This window comes from Aedes aegypti, chromosome 1 (genome assembly GCF_002204515.2).
Source record: "Aedes aegypti strain LVP_AGWG chromosome 1, AaegL5.0 Primary Assembly, whole genome shotgun sequence".
In the NCBI taxonomy this organism is placed as follows: Eukaryota; Metazoa; Arthropoda; class Insecta; order Diptera; family Culicidae; genus Aedes; species Aedes aegypti.
In genome coordinates, this window is record NC_035107.1 from 197,456,708 (window position 1) to 197,470,613 (window position 13,906).

Below are 13,906 nucleotides of genomic sequence, written 5' to 3' on the forward strand. Positions count from 1 at the left end.
TGCCAACTTTGGCAAAGAAAGCTCTCAGTTAATAACTGTGGAAGTGTTCATTGAACACTAAGCTGAGAAGCAGGCTCTGTCCCAGTGAGGATGTTATGTCAAAAAGAAGAAGAATTGACAATACGGCAAATTGAAATTTACGGTGGCGATGACGATATCGATGACTGCAGCACTTCTACGAACGGAGAGCTCCTCACTGTTGTTGAATTCACAAACCATTACAATCTGAATTATAACTAAAGAAAGGTTGCAAATACGACAATTGACTTATGTAGCCCACATACACTCAGACGGTTTGACCAACATTGACCCCACCCCAAAGTTAGTCAAACCAATGTTGGGTTTTTCCCTCAAACCAAAAGAATATAGAGCCACAACATTAATTTCGAAGCATTCTGTATTTTAGCGCTCCCACAGACATCTATCACACGCCTTCGATAATGCTAACTCCTACGCTAATGCCCTATGCTATGGTCTTCGGCCAGATTATGGTCTCCTTCTTGCCCTGCGGGCGATCATCACTTGTGCGCATGCTATAGTGTACTCACGGCTTCTTCTCCCTAGAGTTCGTCACCTCGTCTTGCTCGCCGTCTTCTTCGCGCCGACAATGGTCGATAGTCTCGCTGTTCGGACCTTTTTGCACCGCCTCCGTTCCTCTAAATGCCCCTCACTGTGGAGCTTTTCTACGTTCGCGCTCGATGAACCTCCGTTAGCAGACACCGACCACTCTGTGAATGCCACCAGACAGGTATTTGTTCTGGCCGACGGGTTTGGATCTCTTGCCGACAACCGAGATCTGTTAGGTCCTCGATCCAGCGATTCACCAGAATCTCCCACCGCCAAGTGCTTGTCCGGATTGGATGCTTTGCTGCCTCGGATTAAAACGTAACAGAAATGTTTTGGAAAAACGTCAAAGAGATTTTTAAATTCCCGCAAAAATCACCAGAAAAATTTGATGGAGTTTCTGAAAGAAAATCATGTTCCTATGAGAATTTGAGCTGAAGTCCGTGAATGTTTTCTTGATGGAGAATTACCTGAGTGAATTCCACATGCAATCTATGAAGAAACCTCTGGTGGAATCCTTAGAGGAATCCCTGAAGGATTTATGTAGGGGATTTTGAGTTGGAGTCCTTAGAGGAAATCCCATTGGAATATTTGAAGGAATTCCTGGTGGTATTACTGAAGGAATTCTCAGAAGAATCCCTGAAGGAATTCCTTTTTTGAATCCATGGAGGAATTCACCATTGAGTCATTGGAGGATATACTGGTGGATTCTCAAGTTACTTGTGAAATCCTTACTAGGGATTTTTTTTGGTAAAATTATTGATAGAATCCCTGACAGAACTTCTGATGTTATCCCAGAAGGTATGCATGATAGAGTACCAAGAGGATTTTATAATGAAATCATAGAAATATTTCAAAAAGAATCTATGAAAGAACTTCCTGCAGAAACTCCAAATTATATTTATTGGAAGATTCCCGATGAAATTCCTAGAGAAACTTCTGATCTTCTTCTTCTTCTTCTTCTTCTTGGAATTACGTCCTCACTGGGACAGAGCTTGCTTCTCAGCTTAGTGTTCTTATGAAAACTTCCACAGTTATTAACTGAGAGCTTTCTTTGCCAAAGTTGCCGTTTTTCCATTCGTATATCGTGTGGCAGATACGATGATACTCTATGCCCAGGGAAGTCAAGGAAATTACCGTTACGAAAAGATCCTGGATCTACCGGGAATCGAGCCCAGACACCTTCAGCATGGCTTTGCTTTGTAGCCGCGGACTCTTACCACTCGACTAAGGAAGGCCCTTCTGATGGAATCCTTGGAAGAACTTTTGGTGTAATCCCTGGAGCAATTTCTAATGGAATCTCTAGAGAAACTCTTGATAAAATTCATGTAGGAATTCCAGGTGAAATCTCAGAAGGAACTCCTTATGGAATCCTTGCCGAAACTTTTGATATTCTTGAAGGAACTCCTGATAGAATTATTGGAGGAACTCCAGATAATATCCCTAAAACGACTCCTAATGGAATCCCTAGAGAAACTCCTGATGTAATCCCTGAAGGAACTTCTGAAATCTCTGAAGGAACTTCTGAAATCTCTGAAGGAACTTCTGACGGGATGCTTATAGGAACTCCTGATGAAAACCCTAGAGTTCCTAGAAGAACTTGTGATGTAATTTCTGGAGGAGTTTCAGGTGCAATCTCTGAAGAAACTTCCGATGTAATCTCTAGACTTCCAGAGGATCTCTTCTGATGAATTCCCTAGAAGAACCCCTGATAGAATTCCTACAGGAACTCCTGTTGAAATCCCTGGATGAATTCTTACAAGATTCCTGATCGAATTCCTGATGGAATCCCTAGAGGATATAATCTCTTGAGGTACTCCTGATAAAATCTCTTGAGGAATTCCAGTCGAAATCTCAGAAGGAACTTTTGATGGAAGCCCCAGATATACTCCTGCTCAATGAATCCCTCCCAAAAAAATAATATTGGAATTCCATTAAAATTCCTCCGGGAATCGCTCCTTTTAAAATTCTTCTAGTGGTTTCCCTAGGAATACTTCCAAAAATCCTTCAGCGATTAACCCAAATATTGTTGCAGGGATTGCTTCAGGTAGTCTTTTATAATTTTTGCTAGAAATTCTTTTAATTATTCCTACAGAGATACATGCCGAAATTAACTCCAGGAACTCTTACAGTGATTTAACCAAAAAATTCTCTTAGGATTCATCAAGGAGGGATTTCACCAGGAAACTTCAGGGATTCCACAAAAAAATACTGCAAAAGAACTCTTAAAATTTCCTACACGGAATTTCCCCAGAAATTCTTTTCGAGATTCCACTTACATTTTTTGAAAGGTTTCCCCAGGTTATTCTCAGAGGATTTTTCTAGGGAATCTTAAATATATTAATTTCTAAATTCTTCCAATGTTTCCTTCAAAGTTTTTTTCTTGTATCCCTGAAGGGACACTACTATCTATCAATTCCTTGCAGTACTTCTTGAGGATTTTTTTTTGCAAAAGAATTTCAGCAGGAATTATTGAAGGAATTCCTGATAGAAATCATGGAGAATTATCTGGATGACTTCCAGATCCAATCCATGGAGGAACCTCTGGTGGAATTTTTAGTTAAAATCCTTAGAGGATTTTTAGTTGGAACGAAATTTTTGAAGGAATTCCTGGTGGAATTACTGAAAAAATTCTCAGAGGAATCCCTGGCGGAAATACATTTTAAATCCCTTGAGGTACTCGTCATAGAATCACTGGAGGATATACTGATGGATTCCCAAATTACTTGCGGTTGCTTAGAAGGTGTTTATGATCCCTAGAGAAATTCTTAATAAAATTCCTGTAAGAATTCCAGATAGAATATCTGAAGGAACTCTTAAAGGAATTCCCACAGAAACTTTTGATATTCTTAAAGGTGCTCCTGATGAAATCTTGGAGGAACTCCTGATAAAATCCATAGAAGGACTCCTAATGGAACCCTTAGAAGAACTTCTGATGTAATGCCTGATGGAAGACCTAATGCAATCTCTGAAAGAACTTCTGCCGGAATCCTTATAGGAACTCCTGATGAAATCCCTTAAGGGGATTTCTGGTAAAGTGCCTGGCGAAACTTCTCATAAAATCCCAAGAAAAAATGCTAATGGAATTACTTGAGGAATCTCTGAACTCCCGATGTAGTCCCTAGAAGAATTTGTGATGTTATCCCTGGAAGAGTTCCAGGTGGAATATCTAAAGAATTTTATGATGAAATCTCTAGAGGAACTTCTGAGGGACAACTCTTGTTGAAATTTCTGAAGAAATTACTGATAAGATACCTAAGGGAATTCGTGATGGAAACCCTGGAGGAACTCCTTATGCAATCCCTAAAAGAATTCCTGATGCATTTTCTTGAGGCAATCCCTAGAAGAATTTCAGGTGGTGTCTCTGAAGAGACTTCTGATTAAATCTCCAGAAAAAACTCCTGCTGAAATCCCTGGAGAAATTCCTGGTAAGATTCCTGATATAACTCCTGATAGAATCCCTAGGGGAGCTTTTTATGATATCCCTTGAAGAAATCCTGATGGAATTTCTAGAGGAACTCCTGATATAATCTCTGAAGGAACTCCTGATAGCATCTCTGGAAGAATTCCAGGTGAAATTTATGGAGGAACTATTGAATTCTTGGAGGAACTCCTTATGAAATCCCCAGGAGAACTCCGATGGAAGTCCTTAAGAGAATCTTGTTAGAGACCCTATAGGAACTCCTGATGGAATCTCTGGAGAAATTCCTGATCGAATCCTTGAAGGAACACCTAATGAAATCCTTAGAAGAACTCCTAATGGAATCACTAAAAAAAACTCCTGATAGAAAATCCAGGTGGAATCTCTGAAGGAACTCCTGATGGAATCCCTAGAAGAAAATCAGATGAAATCTCCATGGTGGAATCCCTAGAGAAACCTCCAATGGAATCCAAAGAGGAACATCCGATGGAATCCCTAGAGAAGCTCATAATGAGAACCCTGATGGAACTCCTGATGTAATCCTTCGTGGACTTCATGATTGAAACTTTAGCAGGAAATGCAGGAAATTTTGATGGAGATCCTGGTGGAATCTCTGATGGAATTCCTGGTGTAATCCTTACAACAACATCTGATAGAAAGTTTTTCTAATTCAAATGCAGCAAATCACATGGCGTAGTTAACGTCATGCGGTCCAAAACACGACCCCTACTGAGCGCTATATTAACGACGGAATCTAGGGCGCTGAGGTCAAGTTCTTTGATTGTAGGTAATTTAGAATGTATGTGTTGTTCGGAAATTAACAGTAGAATCATAATTTACATGCTCTACTCCATTTTTGCTGTATTATTTCATCATCTTATTTAAAGATCGGTTCTGGTGCTTAATAATAACAATTCCAGTTGCATTCATATGAACATATCTCCCTAGTAGAACATTTTTGATATAATTGGTGTATTTAACCTTTCAGTAGGTGTTGCTTTCGTCTTTCCTTTGTTTCTTACCTAATTGCCTCAACCAGCTAGGGAAACCAACAACTAACCCTCATCACACACCACATTAAGGTCAAATACGTCCCACGATCTTCAACTATTTGTATCAATTGTGTCACGAGTGGAATCAATGCTACACTATCATTCAATCAGCGTTCAACGGCATTTGTCTTTTCCGGACATTCCCTATAATTCCGCGCCGCCGCCATGCATCTCATTACTCATACACTGCTCCACTTTCTTCCCATCCGAAATCGATCACACTCAACACGGTCAGTCCAAACTGAACTGCGAAGTGCTGCTGGATGACCTGGCATTCGAGGTGCGATGGGCCGTCGCCGGCGAGAGCATCGTCATCCAATTGGTAGCCAAATTAGGTGAGTACTAACTATCAGGTACCCCTTTACTTCGATCATAAAGCGAACGGTTCCCCTTCGACATGAGAAAAAATGACCCCTGATCAAACGACGATAATAACAGGTGCACCGTAATTGGCGAACCCCAACGGTTCCCGTAACGGGTATCTGAATGGGAAATCTAGATGTTTCGCAACTCAACCAACGCATGTCAACTCGACGATGAACTGAAAGGCCTGCATCGCGCTGGAAAGGTCACTGGGTCAGTGGTGAGAAACGAGTGCGAGAAAGTGACGGTATCACGTAATCGAGATTGCGGGCGCGAGTCAAGCACGTCAAAACGATGTCATTCTTCTCCCATTAAATGCGGAGACTCAGTGCAAATTTATTACTCCTGTTGGCCGATCACTCTATGTGAGCCCGAAGTCATTTAACTGCTGTATGCACTCCGTTGGCCTGTATTCAGCGTAAAAACTGAATGTCGAGGGGTACGCGCATAACGACATTGTATTTAAAGTCCGTTGACTCCATTCAGCGAGGTTATCTAATTGTTACCTAACAGCTGCCGCTTTATGATGATAATGATGATGATGTTGATCATTGACTGGTTCTCATTCTTTCTTTCTTCCAATGCATTCGCGAGCAGAGGATGGAGAGTACATGTCATTCGGGGTGTCTCCGGATCATTCACGCAGCATAATGGTGGGAGCTGATGTGGCAGTCGTGTGGGTTGATAAGGCTACCGGAAAGGGATACGCTCAGGACTACTATCTGGATGCCAAGTCACAGTGCTCTGGAGCTCGCGGAAGTTGCCCGGACACGAGGATCAACGAAAACAGTAGTTCGATCCGTCTGTTGAACGCCGCCATGGTTAACGGTTACTCCATCGTAACTTATCAACGGCCGTTGAGAGCATCGGATCATCTGGATCTTCCGATCTTCACCAACGGATCGCAAGCGATCGTTTGGGCAATCGGACCTCTCAATCAACGCTACGAAGTCTCATTCCATTCACAGTACCTGAAAGATACTAAACAAGTTGACTTCGGTCGCCAACCGTACTGGAATTGCCCTACACCGGAATCGGATCAACAAAAGCAACATGAGAGCCCTCAGAAACTGCAAAGTCTGGAGCCAAATCGTCGTGTAGATTCCATGAAACGTCCGAATGCACCGGCAACCGCTCGACCGCCCGCTAAGGCTGGTGCCTGGGAGATACCTCCAGTTCAGTGCTACGAACCGGAAGATGGAGTATTCTATGCTCAGATGGGTCCTACCGGAGGCAAACAAGGCTATCCAGCTATCACCGGTAAGTTACCTGAATTCTCGTGCGTGTATAAACCGATTACAGGAATATTTGTTTCAGGTCATGTTGGATGGGGTATCTCGTGGTACATCAATGGACTTCTTATCCCGGAAATCAACGTGGTTCGTGGTAAAACATACACTTTCGTAACTGAAGGCGGCAACGATCCAGAGACTCCTGCCAAATATCACCCATTCTACATTACCGATGATTCTGTTGGGGGCTACGAACATCAGGACGAGGAAGCCAGAAAGGTAGTAATAGCGTTATCGTTATCAGCCTGGAAGTAATCTAAGAAACTCTTTTTCAGAATATTCGAATTTTTGCCGGAGTTCACCAGAATCGCAATGGCCAACTAGTTCCGAATGGCGTTGGGCGGTTATGCAACTGGACTCCAAATCCTGATGGTCCCCCTGCGGACTCGTATCCTTCGTTTGGTGCTTACCAGAGAAGTCTCACCTTGAAATGCGACCCCGGTGAGCCAGGAATCATCACCTGGACTCCCGATGCCGACACTCCTGACACCGTCTACTATCAGTGTTTCACTCATCGTTACCTGGGATGGCGAATCAACGTCCACGATGCGTGCGATGTAGCTGCCCCGAGCGAAATCGATGAGGTCTACGTGGATCCTAACGAAGAAGGCATTAATGCTGAACCGTCAATTCGACACGAATCCAAATTGCTGCCATCAGACACATTCCTGGAACAACATGAGAACTTTGTTCAGAAAAACGATAAGGATCTGATCAAAAACCATAAGATGACCGCTGATCAACCAACGGAGAACTTGAAGTTGGATCTAGAAAACGACCCAGAAATGTCCAAAATCATCGAAGAAGGCATCCGAGCTGCCGAAGACCTCGAAGAAAAACTGAAGAACAATCAAACATATGCAAACTACACCTCCAATGAACAGCATCCTCTGTCTCACTCTGAAATCATGCACCATGGAAAGCCGATTCTTAGCTCCTCTGGATTACCAGTTTATCTACGTCCGCCAAATAGTGGTCCGATGTTCCGGCCGGTAAAGCTTCCCATGAGACGACCAATCGCCGTTGAACGACGCCCCGTCAATGGTCGGCCCTCTCGCCCATACAACATACCTCAGCCTTCCATGATCATCAGCCACTACCAAAAACCGGTCAACCCACTGATGCGACCATTTATGCCCAAAACAAAGCTCCCCATGAAAGCCATTGCGCCAATTTTGCTGCTCGGGGAACCAACAGAAATCAAACCATTCCGCAAAGTTCCTCCTCCACCACCTCCACAGTCAATGATTCATCAACCTATGGAAATGATGCTCGTGAAACCCATGAAAACCGTTCCATACATGGTTCCCGATGTTTCTCCACATCTGACCATGAGCCTCAAGAAGATCGAACCCGCTCCGATCACACTTCCCATTCGTCTCACCAAGCGACCGGTCCTGGTAGAACCCCAAAACGTGAAACCAATATTCAAAGCTCCGTATGACGTTCACGAAAACAAAACACCCGTTGATCCGCAGTCCAGCGTTGGATTTGAGCCAAGTTCCGTAGTAGTAGAAAGTGGATTCAAACCGATCTACCGTCGCAATGGTATGATGAATGCCGAATACGACGATCAACTGCGCCATCATGGGGATATGATTCAACGGCGACAGGACTACGATATTGACGAAGCCATAGAGAGTGATGCTTTGATGATTGGCAGTGGTGAACCACAGCGGCAGGCTTTCGAACCAATGTTCATTCCATCACCCCTGGACAGTATGGCTATGGCGCACAAATCAGCCGAAGTTGGAGATCGAAAGGATGGCATTGAACGGTTAACTGGCGACTTGAAGGAAATGAAAGTTGAAGAAGGTGAAGATAAGATGGCAATGCCTGACGATCGAGTAGATTCGTATTACCTTCCACCAGAGACGCAAAACGTTGTCAAAGTCTATCCAGAAGGATCCGTAGTTTCATACGATGGTAAAGCGGTACTTGATGTATCTTTATTGAATTCGCCGAGCAATGTCCGACACGAAGCCATTAAGTCCGTTTCCAAGACAGAACAATTCATCAGAGACACTCCCCAATTCGGACCTTTCCGTGGAGAAATCCCACCCATCTCTGATTACGTTGCGCCAGACTCACATCCAATCTACGGAATTCGTGGATCAAATTCAGTACAACCACCAGTTTCAGAGTATGCCAACCCCTTGGTCCCCGGTGGCATCAACGTGCAAGACAACAAAGATCTCAGTGTAAAACCCATCTCCACCAAACTATCGATTATCAAGCCAGTCGAAGAACAACCGGAAGAGTCCCGAAAAAAGCGTGAAGCACATCATCATCCAGACCACCACGGAGATAGTCACGATGACGGCTGGGAAGAGCAACGCAAGAGCGTTAGCAGCACGTCGACCATGTCAATGACAACACTGCTTTCTGTAGTCTCTCCTTTAATACTCCTCCGAAGAGCGCTGTAAACTCCCACCATCATAACGCTCAGTGCCTCCTTGCTGCATAATTTGTTTTGGGTTAAGTATTGTTAGTTAAGTTTTATTTAAATCGAACACACTTCAGTGGAAGTGAACTACAAAATTGTGCTTAAAGTTTTACACACAAACTGTAAATACCAATAAAGATGCCGTTCGATGGCGTTCCAATTAGATCTTGAGTCGTCGTTTGATGAGATTGATGACCCCCTGCTGATCCGTCAGCCGAGCGTAGTCCAACGGCATCAGTCGGTTTTTGTCTCGAATTTTCAACCGACACTTTCTCTCCAGTAGATACTTGATAATCTCCATGCTGGTGTGCATGTAGATCGCTCGAAAAATCAACGTCCAGCTGCAGCGATCACGTGACTCCGTGCTCCCTCCGTGCGTTAGAACAAACTTCAGCGTGTGTAGATCATTCGTGTCGATCGCATAGTGCCCAGCTGTCATTCCAATACAGTTCCCAGCATTGATATCTGCCCCGTGCTCAAGCAAGTGACGGGCGATCTTGATGTTCTTGTTGTAGATGGCCAACTGCAATGTAAACAAACTTTGTCAATCGAAACTAAATGAGAACGTATAGATACGTAGCTGTCACTCACGTGCAACGGCGTCTCCGAATTGCTCGGAACCCCAAGATTCACATTCGCACCGAACTCCAACAGCAAATCGATCACCTCCAAGTTATTATTGCGCACCGCTTGATACAGAAACGTCTCCCCATTAACCGGAACGTTAACCAACTCCGGTTTGATGCTCAAAAGTTTCCGTATCAAGGCCGGTTGACTCTTTTTCACTGCCCGAAAAATGGCCATCGTCGACGGTACGTCCGGCAGTGTGAAAGATTTGAATATCTCGGACTTTCTCACGCAACCGAAACTTTCGTCTTCCTCATTTTGTTTAAGGGCAGTTATCCGGAACGAATAGCACAGGTTCTGTTCTAAGTTGCGAACGGTGACGGACCAAGCCTTCCCCCAATGCACCATCTGCCATTGGTTGCGCTTGCAGCTGTAGCACTTTTCCACCTTGAATAAATCGAATGGCGCCTCCAGCGGTTCAGAGAAGTCCCATCGGAGACCGATGGTTGAAGTTGTCTGCTTGATAAGATAGACGAGAAATCCATCGTCTGAGTGGATGAGTTTCTCCTGCGGTGTGATGGTGGACATAACTGCAAGACTATTATTTTGGATTTGATTATTTCTTATGTCGGTATGCAAACATGCTGGCTCAATGTAGTTTGGCGCGTGGTTACGGTTAGATCGATGAAATTGCGAGGCGCATGCGTATGGAATCGATGAAAAGCTCGATTTGAAAAAGCTTTCATTACAGCGCTGTCTGTGAGCAAAAAAGTGAAATAATACTCAAGCTTTCGTTTGAATTAAAGTTTCAATTTAATGAAATCAGATGGATATAAAAATATAAACACTCTGATAAACTTCTAAACCTTACTTATTATTTTTGAGAGACCAATAGATTTTATTTTATTCAAATATCTCAAAGAAGTCATCTAGGAGTCAAGCGATTTCATGAAATCTAGAAATAAAGATGGTTCGAAAAAATTTCAATCTCAGTCACAATAATAGCAGTCACAATGACGAAACATTTAAAGTTTCTTAAGTTGTATTGGCACAAATTTACATTTTGAATTATATGTGAATTATGCTACTGAGTACTGGTAAAATAATAATAAAATCATAATACCACACAAAATTTACAAGAGCAAGTATATAAAAGCGACATAAGTAGTGTATGGAAAAGTTGTAGATATAGTTAAATTCTACAACTTTGCTGAAGACACCACGCCGTTAACTTTAAAATCTTGTGAGTTATAAGTGAATTTCGAGTTTTTAAGTGTATTTTTGAAGTGAATTTTCTCAATTTACAAACATTAAGTTGTCGCAGTTTTTGCAGCAAAAGTTGCCTATTGTATGGCCTTTCGAATGCCACTAAAAGAAAAATTTTATTGAACCAACTCCATGAGTTATGGGCATCTAAATAATTCATAGTTTTTCACTTAAATTTCCTTATAACTTCAAAATTACAAGAATTACAAACTTGCGATGTTCGGCAAAATGTGTATCTTTACTTCCTCTGCAACTCTTCACAAGACCACATTCACGTAACACTGAAAATAAAAAAGTTAGACCAACTGTTTTTTTGGGTCCACCCTATGTTAAAACTTTCAAAATCAATTTACTTAGCTCAAATGAAGAGTTAGATCAAAAGTGTCTTCGACAAAGTTGTTCAAAAAACATTTTCTAGAAGTTTGCAGAAGAGTGCAGCCACGAATTTCATCAAACAAAAAGTTTGAGTCAAAATTTTAACTTAAATAAGGGCCACCCTATTCAACTTTTTTCTTAAAAGATGCAAAACTCAATTACGAATAACTTCTCTGAAGACATCGAACGTCTAAAATCGACGAGAACAGAGAAAACACTTTTTTCCGGCTAAATTGTCGATTCGGTCCATTGTGCATTGTCCTAAATAAAGAATAATTCAGGAAATAATTTATTGCATTCCGTCCGTGACTATCATAGATATTTGTAGTTCGCGCCGTGTATTCTTAAAACATAAAATAATGTTTTGTGTTAAACTATGGTGTTTAAAATTAATTGGTGGTTTTTCTTTTAGATCTAATAAGCTTGTTAAAAACTTAAGAGCTAGTAAAAACTTAAAGCCAATAATACGGCAAGTGTTAAAAAGTACGATAAACAGTTAAAAGTACGGTTAGTTACAAAAATGTATAATGTGATTGAAATTATGTGTCTTTGTTATACACAGCCAAAAACATGTTGTGAATTTCAGTTTATTTCCATGCACATATTTGAAGTGCATCAAAATAAACTGATGTGTCAACGACAAATCGCTTATTTTTCAATCGAATGCACTTTAAATTTACACGATCATGTAACATTCAAGAATTTTTAGTTGAAAATTGAACATAATGCTGTAACAATAGATGAATTTGGTTTACTTTTACTATACTAATCTGTTTATGCTACATTGAAATTTAAATACACAATACCAAAAAATAATGTGATTTACGTCTTTTGGGATGCACATAAAAGAAGCGAGCCGAATTACGTAAATTAGTGTCCAATTTCAAATACGTTAGTGTCAGATTCTGGAATTGTCGATCACAGTTGCACCGTTTTTGTGTCCTTTAACATGTAAAATTACATTTTTTGTTCAATACATCTTATCATTTACATCATGTGTCATTCAGTCATAACCAGAATTACGTCTAGAGTAATTTTCATTATTTTTAAGAGTGTAATTTTAACTGTGTACAGCTAAAACAATAGAACCATCAAACAAAAAGTTCAATTAATTCCTATAGTTGAATATAATTTCAAAATAAAAGTTAATATTGTTGTCAAATATTAGTTTGGTGAAGGAAGAGAAAGACATTTTTAAGGTTTGCTAATTTCCCTGAATAGTTCCACTTCTGGGCCTTTCCGTTTTGACCTTCAGGGTCCCAAGCCGGAGGACTTCTTTTTGTGCATCCCCAGAAATTCGCAAGGCCTTTTGGACTGGTCTAAACCGAACAATACTCCAATGCCCAGCCCCAAGCCACAGTCATCTGGAGGATTCTGGAATTGCGGACCGAAGATCTCCATTGAAGACCATTTCCAATCATCTCCATTTTGGGAATAGGCAGTCCTTTAAGCGGGATTATGAATAGAGTCGGCCATCGCAGAGGTTCCAAAACGCATTGTCTGCGCCCGTGTTATCCATCAACCAGTCTTCGTCGAAGTGATTATTGCTGCGTCCGTGTATGCCACCAACCACCACCATTCTGCACAGAGGTTTCCAACGCAATCTTTGCGGCAGCTTCCAACTTTCGCCAAAAACCCACCCCAGTGAAGCCACCAGTTATCGCCGTGCAAGCCACCCCTCCGATGCATGCATGCCACCGCCTACCACCAAGCCAGCCACCGTACAGCAACAACCACCATCACCAAAAGCGCAAGTACACCTTATACATTGATATGTATATGTCTCTCTCTTTATTGCCTAAAGAGGCAAAATATTTGAGATTTCTTACGCGCCATTCAAATTATTTTCAATTTTCATACAAAAAATCTTAGATAACCTGAATTCGATTTCAGCTCAATAATCACGTGGTCCTTTTTCGCAAAGTGCACCTCTTTCGGAAGAAATTAGATGCTCATCCAAACGCAACGCTTTCTATTCATATCCAATGGCTAGCCCGAGAGCGCATTATTTTTGACGTAGAACTACGTCTTTCTCCTCTATACAGGAATGAAATTGGAATTTCAAAACCAAGAGCGTTACGTTGGCATGAAATATTTTAAATGTCTATAACTTTTTACTGGTTTAACAAAATTCCTTGATTAGCACCTCAATCGAAAGAAAAAACATCAAAGGTTCCTGTCGTTCACTTACTGAATCCCACATACCTGTCCAAATAGTTTAATAATTATTTTAAAAGAGAACGTTGATTTCAAGCAAATCTATAAATAGAGGTGCTAAAGAAAAGTTGACGTCATTTGCTTTTCACTCTCCGATTGGCTCGCATCTCAGCAGGAAACAGATCGGCTTGCTCTGACCGGGCGTGCTTCTCAGGCACAGACATCGATAGCGAAGAACACTCCCGTTTCTCTTGCTTCGCTCAAATCAAACTGTCGAGCGAGCGAGAGAAGATGTCGTCCGAAGCCAAAGCCATCACCCAAAGTGCCACCAAGAAGAAGAGGAAGCAGTCCATAGGAGAATTTGCGGTCGAGTGGCATTTCCAACAGCGTCTTTGATGTTCCA

General features: G+C 41.8%; 2 protein-coding genes across 3 annotated transcripts in view; one reads left to right on the forward strand and one right to left on the reverse strand.

The window, feature by feature from the left end:
- LOC5567768 (protein Skeletor, isoforms B/C) overlaps window positions 1-9,303 on the forward strand; it is a 64,087-nt gene extending 54,784 nt beyond the window's left edge. For both annotated transcript variants that reach the window (XM_001657618.2, XM_021856730.1), the window contains 4 exons: window positions 5,273-5,372; window positions 5,998-6,660; window positions 6,718-6,911; window positions 6,968-9,303. In XM_001657618.2, coding sequence (XP_001657668.2) covers window positions 5,273-5,372; window positions 5,998-6,660; window positions 6,718-6,911; window positions 6,968-9,118 — 3,108 coding nt within the window. In that variant the 3' untranslated portion in view covers window positions 9,119-9,303. The remainder of the gene's footprint in view (window positions 1-5,272; window positions 5,373-5,997; window positions 6,661-6,717; window positions 6,912-6,967) is intronic.
- Window positions 9,184-10,354, reverse strand: LOC5567767 (putative ankyrin repeat protein RF_0580). The gene is made up of 2 exons (XM_001657617.2): window positions 9,730-10,354; window positions 9,184-9,661 (listed from the first exon to the last, which is right to left on the reverse strand). Exons 1-2 carry the CDS (start codon window positions 10,291-10,293, stop codon window positions 9,299-9,301), a joined length of 927 nt encoding a protein of 308 aa, XP_001657667.2. The 5' UTR covers window positions 10,294-10,354; the 3' UTR covers window positions 9,184-9,298.
- Window positions 10,355-13,906: the final 3,552 nt, after the last annotated feature.

Bases quoted from the DNA above. Each gene is read 5' to 3' on its own strand.
- LOC5567767 (XM_001657617.2), bottom strand. From the start codon at position 10,293: ATGTCCACCATCACACCGCAGGAGAAACTCATCCACTCAGACGATGGA. The intron at 9,662-9,729 runs GTGAGTGACAGC...TTTACATTGCAG, and splicing joins ATTCGGAGACGCCGTTGCAC to TTGGCCATCTACAACAAGAA.